Below are 26694 nucleotides of genomic sequence, written 5' to 3'. Positions count from 1 at the left end.
TTCCCGGCCACCACTGGCTTCAATATGGCTGCCCCCAGGGAAAGCCGAGGCTACCGTGAAAGCGCAGACCCTGACTCCCTCGTCGCATGGATCGTAGCGCAGAGTTCAGAAAATGGAAGGCGCAGTGTCTGAGCAAAGCGGACCTCAGCCGGAAAGGCAGTGTGGACGAGGATGTGGTAGAGCTTGTGCAGCTCCTAAATGGGCGAGAACAGTTTTTCACCACCAGTTCCTGCGCTGGCCGCATCATCCTCCTAGACCAGGTGAGCAGGACCCTTTGTGCCCTTCCAGCGCCTGCCCTGTAATGTGCAACACCAGGAGCCTTGTGCTCACCCAATGTAACACCCCGTCTGTGTTTGTTCTTCTGACCGGTGGTCTCGGTTTCTTTATCAAGGAAACTGAGAGGGTGACTTAAACCAATGCTTCTAAAATTTTAATGTGTCTGTTGATCACTTGGAGATATTTTAAAATACAGATTCTGATTCTGTAGGTCTAGAGTAGGGTCTGATCTGTATTTCTGACAAGCCCCCAAGTGATGCTGAAACTACTGGCCTGGGAATGATCTTGAGTTGCAAGGGTTAGAGAATTTTATTTTTTTAATACTAAGGAAATTTAAAGATTTCACAGCCTGGCGAGGCGGCTGTCTTCTCGTTAACCGCTCTACCAAATCGTTGTTAACCACTTGATTGAAGATCGCTATGGTTAAGAAGCTCACTGTCTCCTAGTGGCTCACTCCGTTATTACAACGCTGGTAATTTTTACATTACCTGAGAAAGTACATTAGTATGTAGTCTGTGATAGTGGTCAGTCCCTCAGGCTTTGGAGTGATACTGCTTAGATTCTAAACCAGTTTGGGGTATTATTGGCTATGTGACTTTAGGGAAGTTATCTAAACTTAGCCCCTTCTTGTTCCATGAACTAAGGATAATAAAGAGTATCCACTGCACAGGGATTCTATGTAGAGGAAATGGGATAATTTATTTGAAACCTTTAGCCCCGTGCCTGGCATATTAAGTGCACTGTAAAAGTTAGCTGTGTGTTCATTTCAACATTAGGACTGAATTCAGAGCATGAAAGACAGCACACTCATAAATTCATTCTTTAGCTCCTCACTGACAGACCATTTGCCGGTCTCCCAGGTTAGCAGGGCCTGCTCGTTCTTATATTGCTTCCATTGCCCCCTGAGCACTGGCACTCTTGCTTGTCTTGATCTCTCTCCCTTCCTCCATTTCTCCTGCCCTGTCTTACCTGGATTTCTGCAGTGGTTTCCTAACAGGTCACTGAACTCTACCTGTTCACTGAACTCTACCAGTCTTTCTACCCCAAACCATGTTACACACTGTTAATAGATTCCCCTTTCTAAAGCACAACTCTGTGCATGTCACTCATCTATGCTGAAATACTCTAGTATACCTTTCAGCTCTACTTTCTACTGTTACTCTTCATCTTAATCTGTTTACTGAAACACCTATTCTCTTTTTCCTCTTATATTTATCTGCCTTTGCCTTTGCTCATGTTTATTTTTCCTAAAATGTCTTCCCCCATTTCTGCGTATCTGAGACGCACCTCCCCAAACTCCCCTTTTCTATCTGAATACACACACACACATCCATTTGGAAGCCATGACTATTTCTTCTGAACTGCCTTAGGACTTTTTCTGAACCTCTTTTCATTTTATGTATTATCTTATAGCTTGTATTTATTTTCACTTTGCCTTATTTCTGGAAGAATTTGGATCAACTTACAAATAGGCAATACAAAAAGAAAAAAAGTGGGAAAATCTGCATAAAGGGAGTATAGATAAGATAAAGCAGAGATGGCATTAGTTTTCAAAATATACCACTAGACTCTGTAAATTTGCTAGAGGTGGGCCACACGTTTGGCTGTAAGATTTAGAGCAGCCAGCATAAGATCAGAAACATAAGTCACTGAGGTCATTCAGTGAAAACAAATCAGTTATTTAGGACAAGCACAGCTCTTCTCCTTTCCAAAGCCAGACAGCAAAGTCTCCTGTGTACCCACTGTATAAAAGTTACATTGTAAAAAAAAGAAAGAGAAAATGCATAACTTTAAGGAAAAAAAAAGAAGTTACCTTGTAGAAGTATAGTGATTTAAAAGTGCATGTGTTTCCTGCATCCTCTTTCCAGTGTCCTTGAGGGTAGGATCTGTTTATATCTAAAGTACCTAATAGAACTTAGCAAATAAACATTTTTCCAGTTAATAAGCAAAAAGTTACGTTAAAATATTTGCCCTCTTGAAATTTTGATCTTTCAATCCTAGCTCTGCCCTTTGGGACTACACATAAGGTCTAATCCAGAGGTCACAAATTTATGCCTATAGCGACTAGGGACATAGGAAGGTATGAACAGATCAGGTGTCAGTAAAAAGTGGTAGGTCCTGTGTGGGACTGGAACAGTGCTTTCTTACAAAAGGAATTCAAAAAAAATTTTTTTTAATATTGTGCTAATCATATAAAACAGCTAGAGTACAATTTAGGGGCTACTCGTGTACAACCCCTTGTGATAATCCCTTTGCTCCTGCCAAAATCATGACCGTATTTCAGAAAATATTTATTAAGTTCTTTTACCTTAATAAACAAATTACTTTCTTTCTATCTCAAATAATTTGGTTTCATTTTTGTTAACATTTACGTTAACTTTACCCAAAAGCCTGTTGAATTGTTCTCAGTAATACTTAACATCACGTCGGATTATTAATTTAAGAAAGCCTAAAATATGCTATACATTGTACTTATTATTTTGTAAATATTATATGATAAATTAAATTATGTTATTTTTTCATTTTAGGGTATAAATGGTTCTGAGGTTCAGAAACAAAACTGTTGCTGGCTACTGGTTACACACAAACCCTGTGTGAAAGATGATGTGGTAAGTTTTTATATATAAATTTAGAAATAAACTTTAATTCACAGTCACTTTAAATACATATGAAAAGAATAGAAAATTCAAGGTGGTTTATGTGCAGAATCATAATGACTGTAGATTATAAAGCCTAAAGAGAATTCATTACAATGGCTTTTTTTTTAGTTGTGGGAGATTATTATCTGTGCTGGATTATTTAGTTTCCTAAATTAAAATGTTTAGATGAGTTCATATAAGTTTGCATTAGTCAGGCATTTTACGTTACTGGCTCAGGTGCTTAAATGTTGTCTTCAAAGCTCACTCAAGCTCCATCTCCTTTGGGTACTGGTTCTCTCTGTATGTTTGCCCTTCTCCTCTTCTGTGGCAGATAATCTTTGTGTCAGGAAAGATAGCTGCCAGCAACCCCAGCAGAAAAAGATTTACTTTTTAAGATCCATGTATCATTTCCAAAGGACACTGAGTCATCCTTCCTGGTTAGGTGTTCTCCCCCCTGAGATCAGCTATTTTTGCCAGTAGAATGGAATGCTATCCTTGATCACACCTAGGCACTTGGCATCTCTGATATTATGATAGTGGGAGTGATGAGTGACAGGGTCACACTTGACAGTCCCACCAGAATCAAATGATGTGAAGGAGGGAGGATGGTGCAGGGAGACTAGGCAGACAGAAGTAACAACTGCCTTATATAGCTTCTAGCTGAGAATAATAGTATATGTGCCTCAAACCTCAATCTAACAGCAAAACATTTAGACAGAACTTCTAGTACCTTCTAGACCTTCTAGTCTTTATATACCATATTCCTTAATGAAAAATCTGCTATGGAATTAAATAGAGTAGTAGTTTACTTTTTTGAGGTATGGTTGGAAAGAATGACACAGAAGGTTTATGGGAGAATTAGAAATCAGGTCTCTTAAAAGAATAAGCGGATCAATAAGTTTTGGAGAAAGAGGACCAAGAAAACAGAGTGAAAAGTTACTGTGGAAGGATGCAGAATGAGTCTGAAAGTTCTTTGGAAGAATTGAAGTTACGTAGGATAAAGGGTCACCAAAGAACAGGATCATGTATTTGTGTCTGATCCTAACATTTTCCGTTTATTTAGATTGTAGCCCTAAAGAAAGCGAATGGCGATGCCATTTTGAAATTTGAACCACTTGTTCTTCATGTGCAGTGTCGACAGTTGCAGGATGCACAGATTCTGGTAAAATTTTGTGATTATACTTGAATTTATAGGTATGTGAGTAGATTTAATTTTAAACTTTAAATTTTCTACCAAAATTAATGCAATGCTAGTTTAATCAACTAGTGTTTTATTTAATTCTAGATTTGGGATTATAAATGTTTCTGCAGTTTGTAGGGCTGAAGTGTTTATTTGATTAGCCAGATGGTCCAAATTTAACAAATTTATTTTCTTACAGCATTCAGTGGCAATAGATTCTGGTTTCAGGAACTCCGGCATAACAGTGGGAAAGAGAGGAAAGACTATGTTGGTACGACACCTTTTGTTTGGCAAAAAGCAATTTTTTGATCATGAAGTAATCCAGATTATTGAATAACCTTCTACTCAAATCTTCTTGTCATTCCCTTGCTCAGAAGCCTTCAGTGACTGACTTTTCTGTACAGGGCGAAGTCCAGAGTTGTTAGATTTACATTTGAGGTCTTATTTTACAGTATTCCCCTCCACTTACTTTTAACTTGATTCTCTCCGTCCTCCTCATCCTAAATAGTCAGGGCCCAATTTAATCAGCACCATGATGTAGTGGAAAGAATCACAGACAGGGGGTCTAAAGTCTTCTGCCTGGATCCATCAGGGACTGAACTTTCTCAGCTATATCAGGAATCTATCGAACTACTGCCCTAGGGCCACATTCAGCCCCCAGGCGGGCAGTTCCAGTACACCCATTTGATTAATTACTGTCTAAGGTTGCTTTTGTGCTACGATGGCAGAATTGAGTAGTAGTGACAGATATTATATGGCCTGCAAAGTTGAAAATATTTATTATCTATCCTTTCACAGAAAAGGTTTGCCGACCCCTGGACCAGAAGATCTTTAAGGTTCCTTCTAAGTCCCACAGCCTCTCTGAGTCCTTTCCTGGCCAAGCCAACCCCTAGTGATTTTGCCCTATTCTCTCTGATCACACGTGGTAGCTACTGTTTGTGTTTACTGTTTGGCATGGTGTACCTTGTTTGCTTCTGAACTACTTCAGATCGTCTTCCATTCTAGCTCCCTAGACTTTCCTTTTTTCTATCTATTTTTAACAAATAGCCTATTTTCCAAAAAGAGGTGGCTTAAAAAGAAGACATCTGTAAAGCATGGCTAAATAGAAAATGAAAGCTCACGGTACTGACTTGCATCCCCATCTCAGTCCCCACTGTGAGTGGTGGCCCAGGCAAGAACAGAGCCACTCTTTCACCTTCTCTCCTTTGTCTTCCATATTCAATTAGCGACAAGTCCTGTCCCATCTACCTATGATTTCTCACTCCTGACTCCACCTCTCCAAGCCCTTTGCCACTGCGCCTGCTTGAGCCATCATCGTCCCTCACCTCTATCTTTATAGTGGTCTCCTGACTGGTCTTCCTCCTACCCATCTTCTCCTTCAGTCCCTCTAGCCAATACTGTCAGAATCCCCCTTTTAAAGAAGTCAAGGTCTACTGGTGTTTTCTCAGGCCTTATATAAACTGTTTTTCATCTACCTTATTTATGCTCATGTTCCGCCAGCGTACTTCCACCCCAGCCAGATAGAATATTATTGGTTGTTTCCCAAATGTATTATGCTTTTCATGTTCCCATGACTATAGAAAAGTTAATCCTCTGGCTGGAATGCTCCCCTTCTCCCATTTTTACATCTGGTGAAATTACACTTACCCTTTAAAATTCCAATTCAGATGCCACCTTTCCCATAAAACCACAACCTGTCTCAGTTAGTTGCTCCTCTTCTACATTTCCTTAGCATTTTGTGTGCACATGTACATGCATGCATGCACATGTACACGTGTTTCTTCTGTCATAGCACCATGATGTATTGTGATTCTCTGTTCACTTGTTTGTTTCCTGTTCAGAAGTGTTAGCTCTTTTTTTTTTTTTTTAAATAAATTTATTTATTTATTTATTTATGGCTGTGTTGGGTCTTCGTTTCTGTGCGAGGGCTTTCTCTAGTTGTGGCAAGCAGGGGCCACTCTTCCATCGCGGTGCGCGGCCCTCTCACCGTCGCGGCCTCTCCCGTTGCGGAGCACAGGCTCCAGACGTGCAAGCTCAGCAGTTGTGGCTCACAGGCCCAGCCGCTCCGCGGCATGTGGGAATCCTCCCAGACCAGGGCTCGAACCCATGTGCCCTGCATTGGCAGGCGGATTCTTAACCACTGCTCCACCAGGGAATCCCCAGAAGTGTTAGCTCTTTTAAGGGCAGGGACCATGTTATATTCATCCTGTACCTTCATACCTTACATGGGGCCTAGAACATTGCAGATGCCTAGTACAGGCTTGAATGAATTTTTATGCCTCATAATAGTTTTTGTTGTTTCTTAACCTATATCCAGTGTTTGGACTTACTTGGAATATGTTGACTGTTTCATCAACAGGGTTAGTAACATTGGCAACCCTAAAGCATTGAGAAAGCAGCCACTTTGTGAGATAGAAAAGGCATGGTTTATCTTGTAACAACCCTGCTCAAGCAGTGCTAAGAGGCCCCTTAGCATCCAGTCCATTTTGATTTTCCCTTGAAGCTTCTGTTGAGGTTTCATTTATTTCTTTTCTTTAAATAGTGTATTAAAGCTTTCTTAGCTTTAGTGAGAGTGATACTGTTAAATTCATTGGATTCTTTGATAATATGTGCTTCTCTGAAAGACAATGTATAGAATGACTTGCTTTACAAATGATTTTATACGATGGGAAAATCTATTTGAATCTCCTTTGATTCAACTGTATTTAACAAAATTATATCAAAGCACAAACTTAAATGTTGTAATGGAGCTAAACTATATATAAGCACAGCCCTGACTGGGACTTTTCTTTAGTTATCTTCAGTTTCTCTAGTACATAAGTCATCGTATCTAAATTGCTCCTTGCAGGCTGTCCGGAGCACACATGGCTTAGAAGTTCCATTAACCCATAAAGGAAAACTGATGGTGACAGAGGAATATATCAACTTCCTGATAAAGATAGCAAATCAAAAAATGGAGGAAAACAAGAAGAGAATTGAAAGGTATAGTCTTACATGCCTAGGTCTTCTTTGAAAATATTAATATACACCATCTTCAGTTTATACTCCCAACTGCTTTTATATTTGTAGCCTTATCACGAATAATTAAGATGATGAAAGTAATTGATGAGAGTAGGCCAGACTGCAATGGGTACTAAATGGAGCATAAAGGGGAGGAAGCTCCATGGAGGATAGTGGGACACGTGACTGCCAGCAACAGGTATAAAGGAGAAAGTCACTCAGGTAAGAGCCCAGGGACCATAACTGATCCAGCTGAAGGCAGCCAGGGAGGAGGTACACTCTGCCTCCTGGATGTGACCTACTGAAGACTACCTAGAATCTCCTTTTGAGGAGAACAGCCTGGTTAATTTTAGTCTGATAAATACTTTATACCTCTGGCTAGTTCAGAACCCAGCTCCTGTCATGCATTAGATTTGAATTGGCATAATTGTACCAGTCAGAAGGATTATGGCTGTCAGTTCACATCTTTATATCTCTCTTGTTCTTAAACTTCACCTCCTGGTAGATTAATTTTACATGACTTTCTTTTTCAACTTTTTCCCAAGAATAGAATCTTTGGTGTAAAGAAGTGACTATTATGCTGCCTTTTATATATGAAGATAAATGCCACTGACCTACCATCAGTAAGATGTAAATTTCTGAGTTATTTAAGGACTGATGGTCATCTTGTTGTCATTTATAATTTTCTTTTTGCTTTTTCCCCCACCCCTTTGGTCACCTCACAACTAGCCAATCACTGCCTAAATAACTCCTGAGTCATTCTTCTCTCCCCACCCTTCCTGCCATGTTCTTTATTTAGGACCATTGCAGTAACCTTATTAGCTGGTCTTATAGTAGAATGCTTCCAGTATGTCTCTCTGCTAAGCCATTCTCCGTATCACCATCAGAATCCTGTCTGAAATGAAAAGGAATCCTATTGCTTAATTTGCCTGCTTAAATTTCTTTAATACCTAGAACTTTTTATGAAGCAGCTAAGGCCAGAAGTGCCAATGGCAGCAGTGTGGCATGGTGGAAAGGGGTAGAAATGGGCTCCAGAGGCAGAACTGAGTTCAAATCCTGCTTCCCCACAACTTACTCAACTCTCTTGGCTTCATTTTTCTTGTACCTACTTATCTTAAAGAACAATTTTAGTATACACTAGACAGCATATGTATAATGACAGGCCCTGTCCATGTCACGTCATGGATTCTTAGGATAGGATAGCCTCTCTCCTTCTTCACTGACTCATACAGAGAATAAATCTATAATCACATCAGTACCACCATCCAGGCTTTCTTAACCAGGGCTCCTTATTAGAACCACAGAATTAACATAATTATTCAAGTGACTATTTCTCAGTTCTCCCAACAGTGGTATATAACTTGTACTAGTCTAGATACATTGGAGAGAAGCAATTCATGACATACAATGGATGTCTGCAGGCATTAGGGCTGAATTTTTTAGCGGAAGCCTGGCTGAAAAAAGCTGAGCGGTAACCTGGCCACAAGGTTCTTTGAGCAAACATTCTAGATAAAGTGATGATTTCAGGTAAGCAACTGAAGGTACCCAGCCACTCCACCAGACTACAGAGTTTGAACTGTATGTAGGTACTTACTGGTACCATTCCAAAAGTTGACTACAGTTGTTAGATAGTATTCTAGTGAGACTGTTTGCGAAAATGTACGAGGTAGCAAATCAGTTTCTCTGTTTCCTTACTTGAATTTCAATAAGATTATAAATATAGCCCAAGATCAACTAACTATACACCTGGTGAAGTTAATTGAGTCACGTTCACCAACTATAAAATCAAATTATGCTTTAAATCCATTGACTCAAACATACGTTTTGAGATTATGGTGTGCATGCTGCTATCAGGAGAGTCATGCTCATCATGTAAAATCAGTGAAAAATTAAAGAAGGGTAAAAAGTTTCTTAAGATACTGATTAGAAGATTACATGTGAATTCAGAGAGGGTGAACAAATTAGGGAGCTCCTTTGGGAACAGCTGTATATTCAACCAAATGCAGAGAAAGAGTTACTCTTCTGCTGTGGAAAAGAGAAAAAATAAACACTGGAGGTGATGAGTTCTGCAATCAGACGTTGAGTACTAAAATTGGACCAAAGTTTCATAATTCAAACAACTATAATAAGAGAATTTTTAAAAGTTAAAATCCTAATGTGTAACATTCCAGCAGTAAGAAATATTCTTGAGATATGAAAATCAAAAGGTAAAATAATTTTAATAGAAAAAAAGCCTCTTCTGTAAAAAACAATTCCTAAGCCCACTTCTTAGTGGGAAGAGTAAGATAATTTCATACATAATGATTTCCAGGTAAAAAATATGAAGTTTGGAGATCTATTTACCCATTACAAGCAGAGGGCTATCTTTGTAGCTATTAATAAGAGATCAGGACTGACTTGGGTTGGATGGAATTAGCCATGTTCTTCTCACCAACTGTGTAATAAGACAATAAATGTTAAATAAAATGTAGAATAAACAGAAATAGAGTTACAGATGTAGAAAACAATCTTATGGTTACCAGGGCGGAAGGGGGTGGTGGGAGGGATAAACTGGGAGGTAAGGATTGACATATACACACTACTATCTATAAAATAGGTAACTAATAAGGACCTACTGTATAGCACAGGGAACCCTACTCAATACTATGTAATGACCTATATGGGAGAAGAGTCTAAAAAAAGTGGATATATGTGTATTTATAACTGATTCACTTCGCTGTACACCTGAAACTAACACTACATTGTAAGTCAACTATACTCCAATTTAAAAAAGCATGACATATTAAAAAAAAATTTTTTTTAAATATAGAGTAGAAGGACCAAATATATTGGCATATAATATTGATAAAAATAAAGCAAATAAGACTGAAAAAGTAAATGAATATTTCCAATGGTTGGTTTTTTCGTGGTAAAATATACACAACTAAAATTTATAATTTTAACCATTATACAGTTCATTGGCATTAGGTACATTCACATTGCTATGCAACCACCACTATCACTGCTATTTATCTCCAGACCCTTTTCATTATCCCAAACTGAAACTCCATGCCCATTAAACAATAATTCTCCACTCCCCAAACTCCCAGCCCCTGGTAACCACTCTTCTGTTTTCTGTCTCTTATGATTTTGACTATTCCAGGTACCTCATACAAGTGGAATCATACAATATTTGTCCTTTTGTGTTTGGCTTATTTCACTTAGCATAATGTTGTCAAGGTTTATCCATGTTGTAGTGTGATCAGAAGTTTACTTTTTTTTTTTCTTTCTTCTTTTTTTTAATTTTAATTTTATATTGGACTATAGTTGATTTACAATGTTGTGTTAGTTTTAGGTGTACAGCAAAGTGATTCAGTTATGCATATACATATATCTATTCTTTTTCAAATTCTTTTCCCATTTAGGTTATTACAGAATATTGAGCAGAGTTCCCTGTGCTATACAGTAGATCCTTGTTGGTTATCTGTTTTTTTTTTTTTTTTTTTTTTTTAAACATCTTTATTGAAGTATAATTGCTTTACAATGGTGTGCTAGCTTCTGCTTTACAACAAAGTGAATCAGTTACACATATACATATGTTGCCATATCTCTTCCCTCTTGCATCTCCCTCCCTCCCACCCTCCCTATCCCACCCCTCTAGGTGGTCACAAAGCACCGAGCTGATCTCCCTGTGCTATACGGCTGCTTCCCACTAGTTATCTATTTTACATTTGGTAGTGTATATATGTCCATGACACTCTCTCACCCTGTCACATCTCACCCCTCCCCCTCCCCATATCCTCAAGTCCATTCTCTAGGAGGTCTGTGTCTTTATTCCCATCTTGCCACTAGGTTCTTCATGACCTCTTTTTTTTTTTTTTTTTTTCCCTTAGATTCCATATATATGTGTTAGCATACTGTATTTGTTTTTCTCTTTCTGACTTACTTCACTCTGTATGACAGACTCTAACTCCATCCACCTCATTACAAACACCTCCATTTCATTTCTTTTTATGGCTGAGTAATATTCCATTGTATATATGTGCCACATCTTCTTTATCCATTCATCCGATGATGGACACCTAGGTTGCTTCCATGTCCTGGCTATTGTAAACAGAGCTGCAATGAATATTTTGGTACATGACTCTTTCTGAATTATGGTTTTCTCAGGGTATATGCCCAGTAGTGGGATTGCTGGGTCATATGGTAGTTCTATTTTTAGTTTTTTAAGGAACCTCCATACTGTTCTCCATAGTGGCTGTATCAATTTACATTCCCACCCACAGTGCAAGAGTGTTCCCTTTTCTCCACACCCTCTCCAGCATTTATTGTTTCTAGATTTTTTGATGATGGCCATTCTGACCGGTGTGAGATGATACCTCATTGTAGTTTTGATTTGCATTTCTCTAATGATTAATCATGTTGAGCATTCTTTCATGTGTCTGTTGGCAATCTGTATCTCTTCTTTGGAGAAATGTCTATTTAGGTCTTCTGCCCATTTTTGGATTGGGTTGTTTGTTTTTTTGTTATTGAGCTGCATGAGCTGCTTGTAAATCTTGGAGATTAATCCTTTGTCAGTTGCTTCATTTGCAAATATTTTCTCCCATTCTGAGGGTTGTCTTTTGGTCTTGTTTATGGTTTCCTTTGCTGTGCAAAAGCTTTTAAGTTTCATTAGGTCCCATTTGTTTATTTGTGTTTTTATTTCCATTTCTCTAGGACCTGGGTCAAAAAGGATCTTGCTGTGACTTATGTCATACAGTGTTCTGCCTATGTTTTCCTCTAAGAGTTTGATAGTGTCTGGCCTTACACTTAGGTCTTTAATCCATTTTGAGTTTATTTTTGTGTATGGTGTTAGGGAGTGTTCTAATTTCATACTTTTACATGTACCTGTCCAATTTTCCCAGCACCACTTATTGAAGAGGCTGTCTTTTCTCCACTGTATATGCTTGCCTCCTTTATCAAAGATAAGGTGACCATATGTGCGTGGGCTTATCTCTGGGCTTTCTATCCTGTTCCATTGATCTATATTTCTGTTTTTGTGCCAGTACCAAACTGTCTTGATTACTGTAGCTTTGTAATATAGTCTGAAGTCAGGGAGCCTGATTCCTCCAGCTCCATTTTTCGTTCTCAAGATTGCTTTGGCTATTCGGGGTATTTTGTGTTTCCATACGAATTGTGAAATTTTTTGTTCTAGTTCTGTGAAAAATGCCAGTGGTAGTTTGATAGGGATTGCATTGAATCTGTAGATTGCTTTGGGTAGCAGAGTCATTTTCACAATGTTTATTCTTCCAATCCAAGAACATGGTATATCTCTCCATCTGTTTGTATCATCTTTAATTTCTTTCATCAGTGTCCTATAATTTTCTGCATACAGGTCTTTTGTCTCCTTAGGTAGGTTTATTCCTAGGTATTTTATTCTTTTTGTTGCAATGGTAAACGGGAGTGTTTTCTTAATTTCACTTTCAGATTTTTCATCATTAGTATACAGGAATGCAAGAGATTTCTGTGCATTAATTTTGTATCCTGCTACTTTACCAAATTCATTGATTAGCTCTAGTAGTTTTCTGGTAGCATCTTTTGGATTCTCTATGTATAGTATCATGTCATCTGCAAACAGTGACAGCTTTACTTCTTCTTTTCCGATTTGGATTCCTTTTATTTCTTTTTCTTCTCTGATTGCTGTGGCTAACACTTCCAAAACTATGTTGAATAATAGTGGTGAGAGTGGGCAACCTTGTCTTGTTCCTGATCTTAGTGGAAATGGTTTCAGTTGTTCACCATTGAGGACAATGTTGGCTGTGGGTTTGTCATATACGGCCTTTATTATGTTGAGGAAAGTTCCCTCTATGCCTACTTTCTGCAGGACTTTTATCATAAATGGGTGTTGAATTTTGTCGAAAGCTTTCTCTGCATCTATTGAGATGATCATATGGTTTTTCTCCTTCAATTTGTTAATATGATGTATCACGTTGATTGATTTGCGTATATTGAAGAATCCTTGCATTCCTGGAATAAACCCCACTTGATCATGGTGTATGATCCTGTTAATGTGCTGTTGGATTCTGTTTGCTAGTATTTTGTTGAGGATTTTTGCATCTATGTTCATCAGTGATATTGGCCTGTAGTTTTCTTTCTTTGTGACATCTTTGCCTGGTTTTGGTATCAGGGTGATGGTGGCCTCGTAGAATGAGTTGGGGAGTGTTCCTCCCTCTGCAATATTTTGGAAGAGTTTGAGAAGGATAGGTGTTAGCTCTTCTCTAAATGTTTGATAGAATTCGCCTGTGAAGCCATCTGGTCCTGGGCTTTTGTGTGTTGGAAGATTTTTAATCACAGTTTCAATTTCAGTGCTTGTGATTGGTCTGTTCATATTTTCTATTTCTTCCTGGTTCAGTCTCGGCAGGTTGTGCATTTCTAAGAATCTGTCCATTTCTTCCAGGTTGTCCATTTTATTAGCATAGAGTTGCTTGTAGTAATCTCTTATGATCGTTTGTATTTCTGCAGTGTCAGTGGTTACTTCTCCTTTTTCATTTCTAATTCTATTAATTTGAGTCTTCTCCTTTTTTCTCTTGATGAGTCTGGCTAATGGTTTATCAATTTTGTTTATCTTCTCAAAGAACCAGCTTTTAGTTTCATTGATTTTTGCTATTGTTTCCTTCATTTCTTTTTCATTTATTTCTGATCTGATCTTTATGATTTCTTTCCTTCTGCTAGCTTTGGGGTTTTTTTGTTCTTCTTTCTCTAATTGCTTTAGGTGCAAGGTTAGGTTGTTTATTCGAGATGTTTCCTTTTTCTTGATGTAGGCTTGTATTGCTATAAACTTCCCTCTTAGAACTGCTTTTGCTGCATCCCATAGGTTTTGGATCGTCGTGTCTCCATTGTCATTTGTTTCTAGGTATTTTTTGATTTCCCCTTTGATTTCTTCAGTGATCACTTCGTTATTAAGTAGTGTATTGTGTAGCCTCCATGTGTTTGTATTTTTTACAGATCTTTTCCTGTAATTGATATCTAGTCTCATAGCGTTGTGGTCGGAAAAGATACTTGATACGATTTCAATTTTTTAAAATTTACCAAGGCTTGATTTGTGACCCAAGATATGATCTATCCTGGAGAATGTTCCATGAGCACTTGAGAAAAATGTGTATTCTGTTGTTTTTGGGTGGAATGTCCTATAAATATCAATTAAGTCCATCTTGTTTAATGTATCATTTAAAGCTTGTGTTTCCTTATTTATTTTCATTTTGGATGATCTGTCCATTGGTGAAAGTGGGGTGTTAAAGTCCCCTACTATGATTGTGTTACTGTCGATTTCCCCTTTTATGTTAAAGTCCCCTACTATGATTGTGTTACTGTCGATTTCCCCTTTTATGGCTGTTAATATTTGCCTTATGTATTGAGGTGCTCCTATGTTGGGTGCATAAATATTTACAATTGTTATACCTTCCTCTTGGATCGATCCCTTGATCATTATATAGTGTCCGTCTTTGTCTCTTGTAATTGTCTTTATTTTAAAGTCTATTTTGTCTGATATGAGAATTGCTACTCCAGCTTTCTTTTGATTTCCATTTGCATGGAATATCTTTTTCCATCCCCTCACTTTCAGTCTGTATGTGTCTCTCGGTCTGAAGTGGGTCTCTTGTAGACAGCATATATATGGGTCTTGTTTTTGTATCCATTCAGCCAGTCTGTGTCTTTTGGTGGGAGCATTTAATCCATTTACATTTAAGGTAATTATCGATATGTATGTTCCTATTCCCATTTTCTTAAATGTTTTGGGTTTGTTATTGTAGGTGTTTTCCTTCTCTTGTGTTTCTTGCCTAGAGAAGTTCCTTTAGCATTTGTTGTAAAGCTGGTTTGGTGGTGCTGAACTCTCTCAGCTTTTGCTTGTCTGTAAAGGTTTTAATTTCTCCATCAAATCTGAATGAGATCCTTGCTGGGTAGAGTAATCTTGGCTGTAGGTTTTTCTCCTTCATCACTTTAAGTATATCCTGCCACTCCCTTCTGGCTTGCAGCGTTTCTGCTGAAAGATCAGCTGTTAACCTTATGGGGATGCCCTTGTGTGTTATCTGTTGTTTTTCCCTGGCTGCTTTTAATATGTTTTCTTTATATTTAATTTTTGATAGTTTGATTAATATGTGTCTTGGTGTGTTTCTCCTTGGATTTATCCTGTATGGGACTCTCTGTGCTTCCAGGACTTGATTAACTATTTCCTTTCCCATATTAGGGAAGTTTTCAACTATAATCTCTTCAAATATTTTCTCAGTCCCTTTCTTTTTCTCTTCTTCTTCTGGGACCCCTATAATTCGAATGTTGGTGCGTTTAATGTTGTCCCAGAGGTCTCTGAGACTGTCCTCAGTTCTTTTCATTCTTTTTTCTTTATTCTGCTCTGCAGTAGTTATTTCCACCATTTTATCTTCCAGGTCACTTATCCGTTCTTCTGCCTCAGTTATTCTGCTATTGATCCCATCTAGAGTATTTTTAATTTCATTTATTGTGCTTGTCATCGTTTCTTGATTCCTCTTTAGTTCTTCTACGTCCTTGTTAAATGTTTCTTGCATTTTGTCTATTCTATTTCCAAGACTTTGGACCATCCTTACTATCATTAGTCTGAATTCTTTTTCAGGTAGACTACCTATTTCCTCTTCATTTGTTAGGTCTGGTGTGTTTTGACCCTGCTCCTTCATCTGCTGTGTGTTTTTCTGTCTTCTCATTTTGCTTATCTTACTGTGTTTGGGGTCTCCTTTTCACAGGCTGCAGGTTCGTAGTTCCCGTTGTTTTTGGTATCTGTCCCCAGTGGCTAAGGTTGGTTCAGTGGGTTGTGTAGGTTTCCTGGTGGAGGGAACTAGTGCCTGTGTTCTGGTGGATGAGGCTGGATGTTGTCTTTCTGGTGGGCTCGTCCACGTCTGGTGGTGTGTTTTGGGGTGTCTGTGGCCTTATTATGATTTTAGGCAGCCTCTCTGTTAATGGATGGGGCTGTGTTCCTCTCTTGCTAGTTGTTTGGCATAGGGTGTCCAGCACTGTAGCTTGCTGGTCGTTGAGTGAAGCTGGGTCTTGATGTTGAGATGGAGATCTGTGAGAGATTTTCGCCGTTTGGTATTACGTGGAGCTGGGAGGTCTCTTGTGGACCAGTGTCCTGAAGTTGGCTCTCCCACCTCAGAGGCACAGCCCTGATGCCTGGCTGGAGCACCAAGAGCCTTTCATCCACACGGCTCAGAATAAAAGGGAGAAAAAATGGAAAGAAAGAAAAAAAGAGGATAAAATAAAATAAAAAAAAGCAATTATAATAAAAAAAAGAAAAAAATTATTAAGAGTAAATTTATTAAGAAAAAAAATTTTTTTAATTTTTAAAAATAGATTTATTAATTTTTTATACTAAAAATAAGAAAAAAATTATTTACAAAAATTTATTAAGAAAAAAAATTTTTTAATTTTTTAAAATAAAAAATATGAAAAAACTTATTAAAAATTTTTTTAAAAATAGAAAATAAGGAAAAAATTATTAAGAAAACATTTATTAGGGGAAAAAAAAATTTTTAAGCCAAAAAAAAAAAAAAAAAAAAAACGGACGGACCTAACCCTAGGACTAACGGTGAGAGCAAAGCTATACAGACAAAATCTCACCCAGAAGCATACACATCTACACTCACAAAAAAAAGGAAAAGGGGAAAAGTTAATATATCCTGCTCCCAAAGTCCATCTCCTAAATTTGGGATGATTCGTTGTCTATTCAGGTATTCAACAGATGCAGGCACATCAAGTTGTTTGTGGAGCTTTAATCCGCTGCTTCTGAGGCTGCTGGGAGAGATTTCCCTTTCTCTTCTTTGTTCGTACAGCTCCCGGGGTTCAGCATTGGATTTGGACCCGCCTCTGCATGTAGGTCCCCTGAGGGCGTCTGTTCCCCGCCCAGACAGAACGGGGTTAAAGGAGCAGCTGATTCGGGGGCTCTGGCTCAGTCAGGCCGGGGGGAGGGAGCGGTACGGAGGAGGCGGGGTGAGCCTGCGGCGGCAGAAGCCGGCGTGACGTTGCAGCAGCCTGAGGCGCGCCGCGCGCTCTCCCGGGGAAGTTGTCCCCGGATTACGGGAGCCTGGCCGTGGCGGGCTGCACAGGCTCCCGGGAGGGGCGGTGTGGAGAATGACCTGTGCTCGCCCACAGGCTGTTTGGTGGCGGCAGCAGCAGCCTTAGCGTCTCATGCCCGTCTCTGGGGTCCGCGCTGATAGCCGCGGCTCGCGCCCGTCTCTGGAGTTCGTTTAAGTGGCGCTCTGAATCCCCTCTCCTTGCACGCCGCGAAACAAAGAGGCAAGAAAAAGTCTCCTGCCTCTTCGGCAGCTGCAGACTTTTTCTCGTGCACCCTCCCGGCTAGTTGTGGTGCGCTAGACCCTTCAGGCTGTGTTCACGCAGCCAACCCCAGTCCTCTCCCTGGGATCCGACCGAAGCCCGCGCCTCAGCTCCCAGCCCCCGCCCGCCCCGGCGGGTGAGCAGACAAGCCTCTCGGGCTGGTGAGTGCTGCTCGGCGCCGAGCCTCTGTGCGGGGATCTCTCCGTTTTTCCCTCTGCGTCCCTGTTGCTGTGGGATCCGCGCTGATAGCCGCGGCTCGCGCCCGTCTCTGGAGCTCGTTTAGGCGGCGCTCTGAATCCCCTCTCCTTGCGCGCCGCGAAACAAAGAGGCAAGAAAAATTCTCTTGCCTCTTTGGCAGCTGCAGTCTTTTTCCCGGACTCCCTCCCGGCTAGCACCGAAGCCCGAGCCCCAGCTCCCAGGCCCCGCCCGCCCCGGCGGCTGAGCAGACAAGCCTCTCGGGCTGGTGAGTGCTGGTCGGCACCGCTCCTCTGTGCGGGAATCTCCGCTTTGCCCTCCGCACCAATGTGGGTGCGCTCTCCTCCGTGGCTCCGAAGCTTCCCCCCTCTGCTACCCGCAGTCTCTGCCCACGAAGGGGCTTCCTAGTGTGTGGAAACCTTTCCTCCTTCACAGCTCCCTCCCACTGGTGCAGGTCCCGTCCCTATTCTTTTGTCTCTGTTATTTCTTTTTTCTTTTGCCCTACCCAAGTACGTGGGGATTTTCTTGCCTTTTGGGAGGTCTGACGTCTTCTGCCAGCGTTCAGTGGGTGTTCTGTAGGAGCAGTTCCACGTGTAGATGTATTTCTCATGTATCTGTGGGGAGGAAGGTGATCTCCGCGTCTTACTCTTCCGCCATCTTGCCCCTCCCTCCGGTTATCTGTTTTAAATATACTAGTGTGTATATGTCAATCCCAGACTCCCAATTTATCCCTCCCCCCACCTTTCCCCTTTGGTAACCATAAGTTTGTTTTCTAAGTCTGTGAATCTGTTTCTGTTTTGTAAATAAGTTCACTTATATTTTTTAGATTCCACACGTAAGTGATATCATATGATATTTGTCTTTCTCTGTCTGACTTACTTCACTTAGTATAATAATCTCCAGGTCCATCTATGTTGCTACAGATGGCATTATTTCATTCTTTTTAATGGCTGAGTAATATTCCATTGTATATATGTACCACATCTTCTTTATCCATTCATTTACGATGGACATTTAGGTTGCTTCCACATCTTGGCTATTGTAAACAGTGCTGCAATGAACATTGGGGTGCATATATCCTTTCCAACCATGGTTTTCTCCGGAGAGATGCCCAGGAGTGGGATTGCTGGATCATATGGTAGCTCTATTTTTAGTTTTTTAAGGAACCTCCATACTGTTTTCCACAGTGGCTGCACCAATTTACATTCCCACAAATAGTGTAGGAGGGTTCCTTTTCTACACACCCTCTCCGGGATTTATTGTTTGTAGACTTTTTGATGATGGCCATTCTCACTGGTGTAAAGTGGTATCTCATTGTAGTTTTGATTTGCATTTCTCTAGTAATTAGCAATGTTGAGCATCTTTTCATGTGCCTCTTGGCCATCTGTATGTCTTCTTTAGAGAAATGTCTGTTTAGGTCTTCTGCCCATTTTTTGATTGGGTTGTTTGTTTTATTGATATTGAGCCATGTGAGCTGTTTGTAAATTTTGGAGATTAATCCCTTGTTGGTCACGTTGTTTGCAAATATTTTCTCCCATTCGGAGGATTGTCTATTTGTTTTGTTTACGGTTTCCTTTGCTGTGCAAAAGCTTTTGAGTTTAGTTAGGTCCCATTTGTTTACTTTTGTTTTTATTTCCATTACTCTAGGAGACGGATCAAAAAAGATACTGCTGCGATTTATGTCAGTGTTCTGCTTGTGTTTTCCTCTAAGAGTTTTATAGTGTCTGGTCTTACATTTAGGTCTTTCATCCATTTTGAGTTTATTTTTGTGTATGGTGTTAGAGAATGTTCTAATTTCATTCTTTTACATGTAGCTGTCCAGTTTTCCCAGCACCATTTATTGAAGAGACTGTCTTTTCTCCATTGTATAGTCTTGCCTCCTTTGCAGAAGTTTACTTCTTTTTAAGGCTGAATAATATTCCATTGTATTTAATATATATTGTTTATCCATTCATTCATCAATGGATGTTTGAGTTTTTTCTACCTTTTAGCTATTGTGAATAATGATGCTGTGAACATGGGTATACAAATATCTGTTTGAGTGTCTGCTTTCAGTTATTTTGGATATTTACCCAGAAATGGAATTGCTAGATGATATGGTAATTTTATGTTTAATTTTTTGAAGAACCTCCGTACTCTTTTCCACAGGAACTGCACCATTTTACATTCCCACCGACAGTATACAAGGGTTTCCTTTTCTCAACATCCTTGCCAACACTTGTTGTCTTTTGTTTTTTTGATAATTGGCGTTCTGACAGGTGTGAGGTGATATCTCATTGTGGTTTTGATTTTCATTTCCCTGATAATTAGTGACATTGAGCATTATTTCATATACCTGTCGGTAAGAATTTCTGTTACATCACTGCTGCTTTCCTTCCTGTTTGTGGTGCTTTTTCTTAGCTTCCTTCTGGATTTCTCGTGTTATTCTATCTGTTGGTTAAATGCTATCATTCTCCAGGATTCCTTTCCTGGCCCATTGCTTCAGCAACTTCCCCAGATACTGGTAGATCTTCCAAATCTCTCCTGAGTCCTGGGCCCATATGCCTAATAACCTATTGAATATATCTAACCAAAATATCCCATCAGCCTTTCCTTAATATCTTTCTTATCTTAATCTCAACCTCATTTACCCATTTCCTTGGTTCAAATTCTTATTATCATTTACCGGCATTATTACAATTTATGCCTAAGTGAAAACAGAAATGTGAACCATATTAAATTACAGTTATTTAATTGCACATATGTCTTTTTTTCCCCAGTACAACTTGGTCATATTGTGTATAGGACTGACTTTCCCCTCCCACCAACCACATACCCATACATACACACACTTCAAATATCTCTCATCCTAAAACCTTATAGAGTGTCTGGCTCACAGTAGAAACCCAATAAATGTTTATTGAGTTTATCCTAAACAATAAAGGAACTTAAAAGTTAACACATTATATTGAGTTCACCAAAGGCAAAAGACAGTTTCTTATTATTTTCTGAGTGTCTGACAGGAGAATAGTGGTCAATAAATATTTGCTCAATTTAGCTGACAGACTTTTTCTAGCAGTAGTACTACTTTTATGGCTTCAAAGCCTTAGGGTGATTATTCTGGAAGATGTAAGATGGCTTACTCATGGGGCAAGCAGGAGTAGGCTCTTGCTACACAGTCCAGGCAAGAAGTAACAGGACCCCGAGTAACAAAATGAATGGGAGAGATACTGCAGAACATAACCCGAATGTGGCAGCAGATAGAAACGGGGGGAGAAGAGGAGTCAAGTCTTATTTTTTAAAATGGAACTAAAGCTGGTAAATAAATAACTCACACACTTCCCTGTATACTTAAGATCAGAGAAGTAGATAATGAAGATCAGAGAAGTAAATAGTGAAAACACATATTTTCTGATCGCTCCTCCTTGGATGTCCCCTCCCTTCAATTTTTCCTCTCATAATTCCTCTCCCTTTACCTAGCCAGCTTCCACTCATCCTTGCAATTCAGCCCAGGCATTGGGTTTTTTTCCAAGGAACATTTCATGATCTTACTTAGAGCAAAGTGCCCCCAGTGCCCCCAGTGTGCTCCTACTTTATCTTAGCTTTTTCATGGCATGTTGAATGTATCTTTATGGCTCTGCAGCCCCCATTAAACCCTGAGCTCCCTGAGGGCACAGACCACATTTCTTACCTGTTTCTAGCACTGGCACAGGCCCTGTCACATACATGCTTTTTAATAAAAAATGCTAGAGCTTAAAATCAGTTAAAAATCCAAATACATGATATATGAGAATAGCCTTCTTTTGTTTTTTGTGAATAATGGAAGCCTTAAAAGAGTATGAAATTGTGCCTAGATTTCATTAATTTTATGTTCCTATTTCGGAAGTCAACGAAATACCAGCTTTTTATTGCACATGGTCCTCTAACTGATCCGAGAAACAAGAATTCATTTTCCCAGCACTGGTCTGAAAAGTTCTCTCATGAAGAGAACTGTATACAGGTTGCCCTATGTCATGATAATCTTGACTGTGGAGGTAGAAAAACTGAAGATAATTTGATTTTCTTTTGAGGGGGGAACAAAACAGTTACCTGAGCATACATTTCGTTTTATACTCCAAGCTCATTTTGTTGCCTTTGAGAGCTGAGAAAATTACACTTTGAGAATTGGGCTTTAGAATGCTGTGTAAAGGGTCATATCATGAGAAGAGAACATGTAATTGGAAAACAAATTTCTGACTTAGTAAGACAGTTTACCAAAGGACATTTTAAAAGTTCCCTTAACCAAGGAAAACAAAAAAGTAGTTGAAGTTTTATTCTTGGCTTTCAACATGGAAAGGTCTTTGTTCCATTTTACCAGTTGTTTTTTTGGTACCCCAAGGATATAGCTTTGAATTCTTAGGTTGTTTGATGGAAGATTAAAGTAAGGCACCTGTTCCTCTTTAATTACCTTTTTAATGTAATTGACAAGGTATTTTACACAGCTGTTAATTTTCTGTGATCATAAAAGAGGAATTTAGTCTTATCTTTAATTTTCTAGGAATGCAGTAGAATCCAGAGAAAAGACTTGGTTACCTAAGTTTAAAGAGCAGGGTTGGGTAGAGAATGATAGAATATAAAGTTGCACATCATGAATAACCTCTTATTATCAGATAAGGGTGATACCCTTTTGTAGCATGCTTGGATTTGTTTTAGATAAAATGAGTTATGCTACTGGGTCATTTTTTAAAACCATTCTAAATAGGCATTGTGGAAGATGAGAAGAAAACTAGTCATTGAAGTCACCCAGGATGATGGCAAGACCTGGAGACAAAGATCAAGCCAAGTGTAGAAGTTTCCATGAACGTAAAGGACTGAACACAATATTGTTAGATAACCAGAGGAGCACATGAAGGAGTTTAGTCTGGCAAACTGTTGGTGAGGCAGGTGAATTCTGACCTTATCGCTCAACTCTGAGGCAGGATATGGAAAGAATAAGCAGTCTCCACTTAAGAGGAATGCAGGGCAGTGGTGTCCTTGTGGGAAACCAGGTTTCAGTAAAGTAAGGATATAAGGAATGCATTAAATGAAAAGGTTGTTACCATGTTATGGGGTCTAAAAAATTAAACATCAGTTAATATTTTTCAAAGCCTTTTGCTATAACTCTTAAAATACTGTTTTCCCTTTTACTGTACCTCCCTCTTTGAGACTGATTTATTCATTTTAGAAATATCAATTAGCCCTTATTATCTGCCAGGCATGGTGCTGGATATCAAGGTGTACAGTGATGAGTATATAAGTTCTTGAAATATGGATAGGATATTAGTAATCATGTTAGGTATATATTAGCATTGTGTGGAGTATTTGGGAAGAGGTGATTATCTTGGGTTTTTTAGGGCAGTTTTAGAGCTTTTGCAGGCAGAACTTAGCCTGTTCATTGAATTAAAGAAAGAAGAAAATTGGTCCAAATAGCAGTCTCTTCTGTAGATGTCAGAAATTTCCTGTCATAGCTTCCCATTATAATAGGATATTAAAGCATGATGAGATCCCTGCAGTGGCAAAGGAGTTCTCAACTTTCAGATCATTTTATTTGGGACCTAAGATAATACATCCATATTTACCTTTTTTGTTCAGTAGTTATTTATTCACTTATTTGGCATATTTTTACCCAAGTGTGGCTGTACTGTACTCCATGCTAAGAATATAACAGAAGACAAGATAGATGGAGTCCTTGGTCTCATGGAGTTTATATTCCATAACAATAGTCGTTTTTGAGAACTTACTCAGTGCCAGGCACTGTGCTAGGTACTTACATATATATCCCTCCGACAGCCCTGCTAGGTACAGGATAATAGCTAGTATTATAAATGAGGAAATCGAGACTCAGTGAGGTTGGAATTAGCCAACCTCAGCTTTCCCAGGGGACCACTCGTGTGAAGCACACACAGCATACCAAGTCATCCTGCTGCTTTCCAGCGTATGCTGAAAACTAACACAAAAACTCCAGCAGGAAAATGAGTAAAGGAAAAGAATAATTTACATTAAAAAATTAAAATAGCTAATAAAAAATGTTCAATTTCACTTTCAAACAAAGAAGTGAAAATATAAATAATGAGAGACCGTAATCACCTATAAGTAAAGCGTGTTTTTTGATGTAATATTCACTGTATGAGTGAAGTGGTCTCTCAAGTTCTGCCCTTAGAAGTGTATTTTTTGAATACCCATTCTGGAAAACAGGTAGTACTTATCAAGAGCCTTAAATATTTATAACCTTTAACCATGTAGTTACATTTCTAGGTATCTATCCTAAATAGCTAGAAACTCAGATCACATTATTTCCAAAATGTTTATCACATTGTTGTTTGTATTGGGAAAATTTGAAAGTAAATTAAGGCTAGTCTAAGTGGCATAATGTTATACTACCATTAAGAAGTATTATTTTGTAGTTCATTTAGTGATATGGAAAGTGTTTTCAATAAATATTAAATTTGAAAAAACAATGTAAAACTTTATATGTAATATCACCATTGTATAAAAGACAGTAGGTATATGTATACACGTACAGATGTATTAATTCAGAAAACACTAATAAACTGGAAAGAATAAAAATATGAGAGTCATTATTTTTAGGTAGTTATGTAAAGGTGATCTGTATTTGTAACTTCACATATTTTGCAAATTCTCTAAAATGAGCCTCTATTACATTTATGATTCTTTTTAAAGAAATATATTTTTTTCTTATTTTTAATCTTTGTTTGATTCCTGTATCTGGAATAGAAATTAAGGTAGGATAGAGGTTATCAAGAGGTGATTCCAATCCAGTTTTCAGGACTGTTCTTAAAGAACTGAAACATTCCTTTTCCTAAGTAAAAAATCATAAAAGCAAGAAGCACGTTATTTCTGTGATTTATTCTATATCTTGAGGTTAATATGAGACATTGGTTTATGTAATTTATAAATTCTAGGTGTATTTCATTTTGTTTCAGAACACACAGATATAACAGTAATACTTTATTTCTTTACAGGTTTTACAACTGCCTACAACATGCTTTGGAAAAAGAAACTATTTCTACGACCTCATTTCCCAAAGAGAAAATCAGAGAAAAAAATAACTCATCATATACTCACAAGAAAAAAAGAAACCCAGAAAAAGCATGTGGCAAATATATTACTGAAGAAAATAATAAAGAACTTGAAAATGATGATCATGATGATCCAGGAATCAGTGTTACTATCTTCCCTGAAGATTACTGAGATTTGGTTCTGAAGTGTCTTGGTACAATAATGTTTCTAATAGATATTATAAAGCTGCTCTTTATAGGAGTATTTTAGTTTGTTGAGTGTATCAGCCTTTCAGAAAAACAAGATTTAATTTTTCTCTATATTTTAGGGAAACCCTTAGCTTTTAAAAATAGCTGTGTATAATATCAATATTTGCTCTTAAATACCATCTTTTTTAGTCACACAGTCATTGCAAAAATAAAATTATGATTTTTAATGCTTCTCTCTCCTTAAGTTTCAGTTTCTACTTCTATAAAACAGGAGAACTATAATACCCTTTCAAGAGAGCCTTAACATTAGGAATATTAGAGTAAAAATCATGACAACATTTTACTTATTTTTAACTTTGAAATCTCCAGCCTTCAAGGGGGTCACTTTGCTGCTTGTTGCCATGGAGTCCAAGGACAAGTTTTTTCCTCTCTTTAGCCATTGTTGATAAAACAACTGATATCCTTTTTGTTCAGGACAAAATATTATACTTGAACCCTCTTCTTTCCCCATTATTTCTCACAAACCAGAGCTTGCCACTGGCACATCCTCCATGAAGCAGGTGGGCATAGTTTTTCACTACGCCTGGTCAGAAATGATAACTTATGACACAGGAATCTCTAGAACAAATGTGCTATGAAAAATTGCAAAAAATCAGAAGCCTCGGGTTTGAGTTCTGACTGCTACAGAGAAGTTGGTGGTCCTTAAGCGAATCACTTAATTTCCAAGGGCTTCCATTTCCTCTTCCGCATAATAGTAATTCTGATCCCTCCCATGTTTACACCAGAGGAGTGTTGACAGGATCAAGTTAAATAAAAATGTGAAAGCACTTAATAGACCATTTTGCATATATGTTACTATTTACTTTGCTATTTATTTTCATTATAAATTGAAGATTTTTCACAATGTATTTTCAGATATCAAATCATAGAAGTATACATTTAAAGAGAAATTTCTAGTTAGTCATAGAACTAATAAATTGAAAGACAAAAACACCAGAACATCAAGTAAGAAAAATTATAGGAGGTAGTCAACATTGAGTTGTGATTTTGGCATTTCCTAATATTTTTATAATTTGCTTAAGTCTTTATATAAATTATTTTTAGATTTGTATCCCAGATGCTTGTCTTCTGACAGACACCATTTTGTATTCATTTTTTAAAGTCAATCGACTTTATAGCTATCTGTTGTCCTCTAAGCAAATTTATCAGGGATGGGGTCCAGGAAGCTCCAAAATTACTGTGAGATTTTTCTTTGCTTCTTTTTTCGTTCTTTTTTTAAACTATTATTATTTTTAAAAATTTTATTGAAGTACAATTGATTTACAATGTTGTGTTAATTTCTGCCATACAACAAAATGATTCAGTTATACATATGTATATATTCTTTTTCATATTCTTTTCCATTATGATCTTATCACAGGATATTGAATATAGTTCCCCGTGCTATACAGTAGGACCTTGTTTATCCATTCTATATATAATAGTTTGCCTCTGCTAATCCCAAACTCCCAATCCTTTCCTCCTCTGCCCCCCTCCCCCTTGACAACCACAAGTCTGTTCTCTATGTCTGTGAGTCTATTTCTGTTTCATAGAAAAGTTCATTTGTGTCATATTTTAGATTCCACATATAAGTGATATCATATGTTATTTGTCTTTCTAGGTCCATCCATGTTGCTGCAAATGGCATTATTTCATTCTTTTTATGGCTGGGTAATATTCCATCGTGTATATGTACCACATCTTTATCCATTCATCTGTTGATGGACATTTAGGTTGTTTCCATGTCTTGGCTACTATAAATAGTGCTGTTATGAACATAGGGGTGCATGTATGTTTTCGAATTATAGTTTTGTCTGGATATATGCCC

General features: G+C 38.3%; 1 protein-coding gene across 3 annotated transcripts; it reads left to right on the top strand.

Moving 5' to 3' along the window:
• The first annotated feature begins 29 nt into the window (after positions 1 to 29).
• TYW3 (tRNA-yW synthesizing protein 3 homolog) lies at positions 30 to 24930 on the top strand. 3 transcript variants are annotated; one of them, XM_061186441.1, is made up of 6 exons: positions 30 to 260; positions 2805 to 2885; positions 3979 to 4077; positions 4295 to 4366; positions 6944 to 7077; positions 24582 to 24930. In XM_061186441.1, exons 1-6 carry the CDS (start codon positions 87 to 89, stop codon positions 24808 to 24810), a joined length of 789 nt encoding a protein of 262 aa, XP_061042424.1. In that variant the 5' UTR covers positions 30 to 86; the 3' UTR covers positions 24811 to 24930. The 3 variants fall into 3 exon arrangements, with proteins under 3 accessions (XP_061042424.1, XP_061042426.1, XP_061042425.1); XM_061186443.1 differs by lacking the exon at positions 3979 to 4077; XM_061186442.1 differs by lacking the exon at positions 4295 to 4366.
• Positions 24931 to 26694: the final 1764 nt, after the last annotated feature.

Source organism: Eubalaena glacialis, chromosome 3 (genome assembly GCF_028564815.1).
Source record: "Eubalaena glacialis isolate mEubGla1 chromosome 3, mEubGla1.1.hap2.+ XY, whole genome shotgun sequence".
Classification (NCBI taxonomy): Eukaryota; Metazoa; Chordata; class Mammalia; order Artiodactyla; family Balaenidae; genus Eubalaena; species Eubalaena glacialis.
The sequence above is the reverse complement of the archived record's forward strand: the minus strand, read 5'-3'. Positions and strand labels throughout refer to the sequence as shown.

What these genes read in the sequence shown, in the direction of transcription:
- TYW3 (XM_061186441.1), top strand. Translation starts at nt 87, where the DNA reads ATGGATCGTAGCGCAGAGTTCAGAAAATGGAAGGCGCAGTGTCTGAGC. An exon ending in GCATCATCCTCCTAGACCAG is followed by an intron (nt 261 to 2,804) that starts GTGAGCAGGACC and finishes TTTTCATTTTAG; the next exon opens with GGTATAAATGGTTCTGAGGT. An exon ending in AGAGAGGAAAGACTATGTTG is followed by an intron (nt 4,367 to 6,943) that starts GTACGACACCTT and finishes TGCTCCTTGCAG; the next exon opens with GCTGTCCGGAGCACACATGG.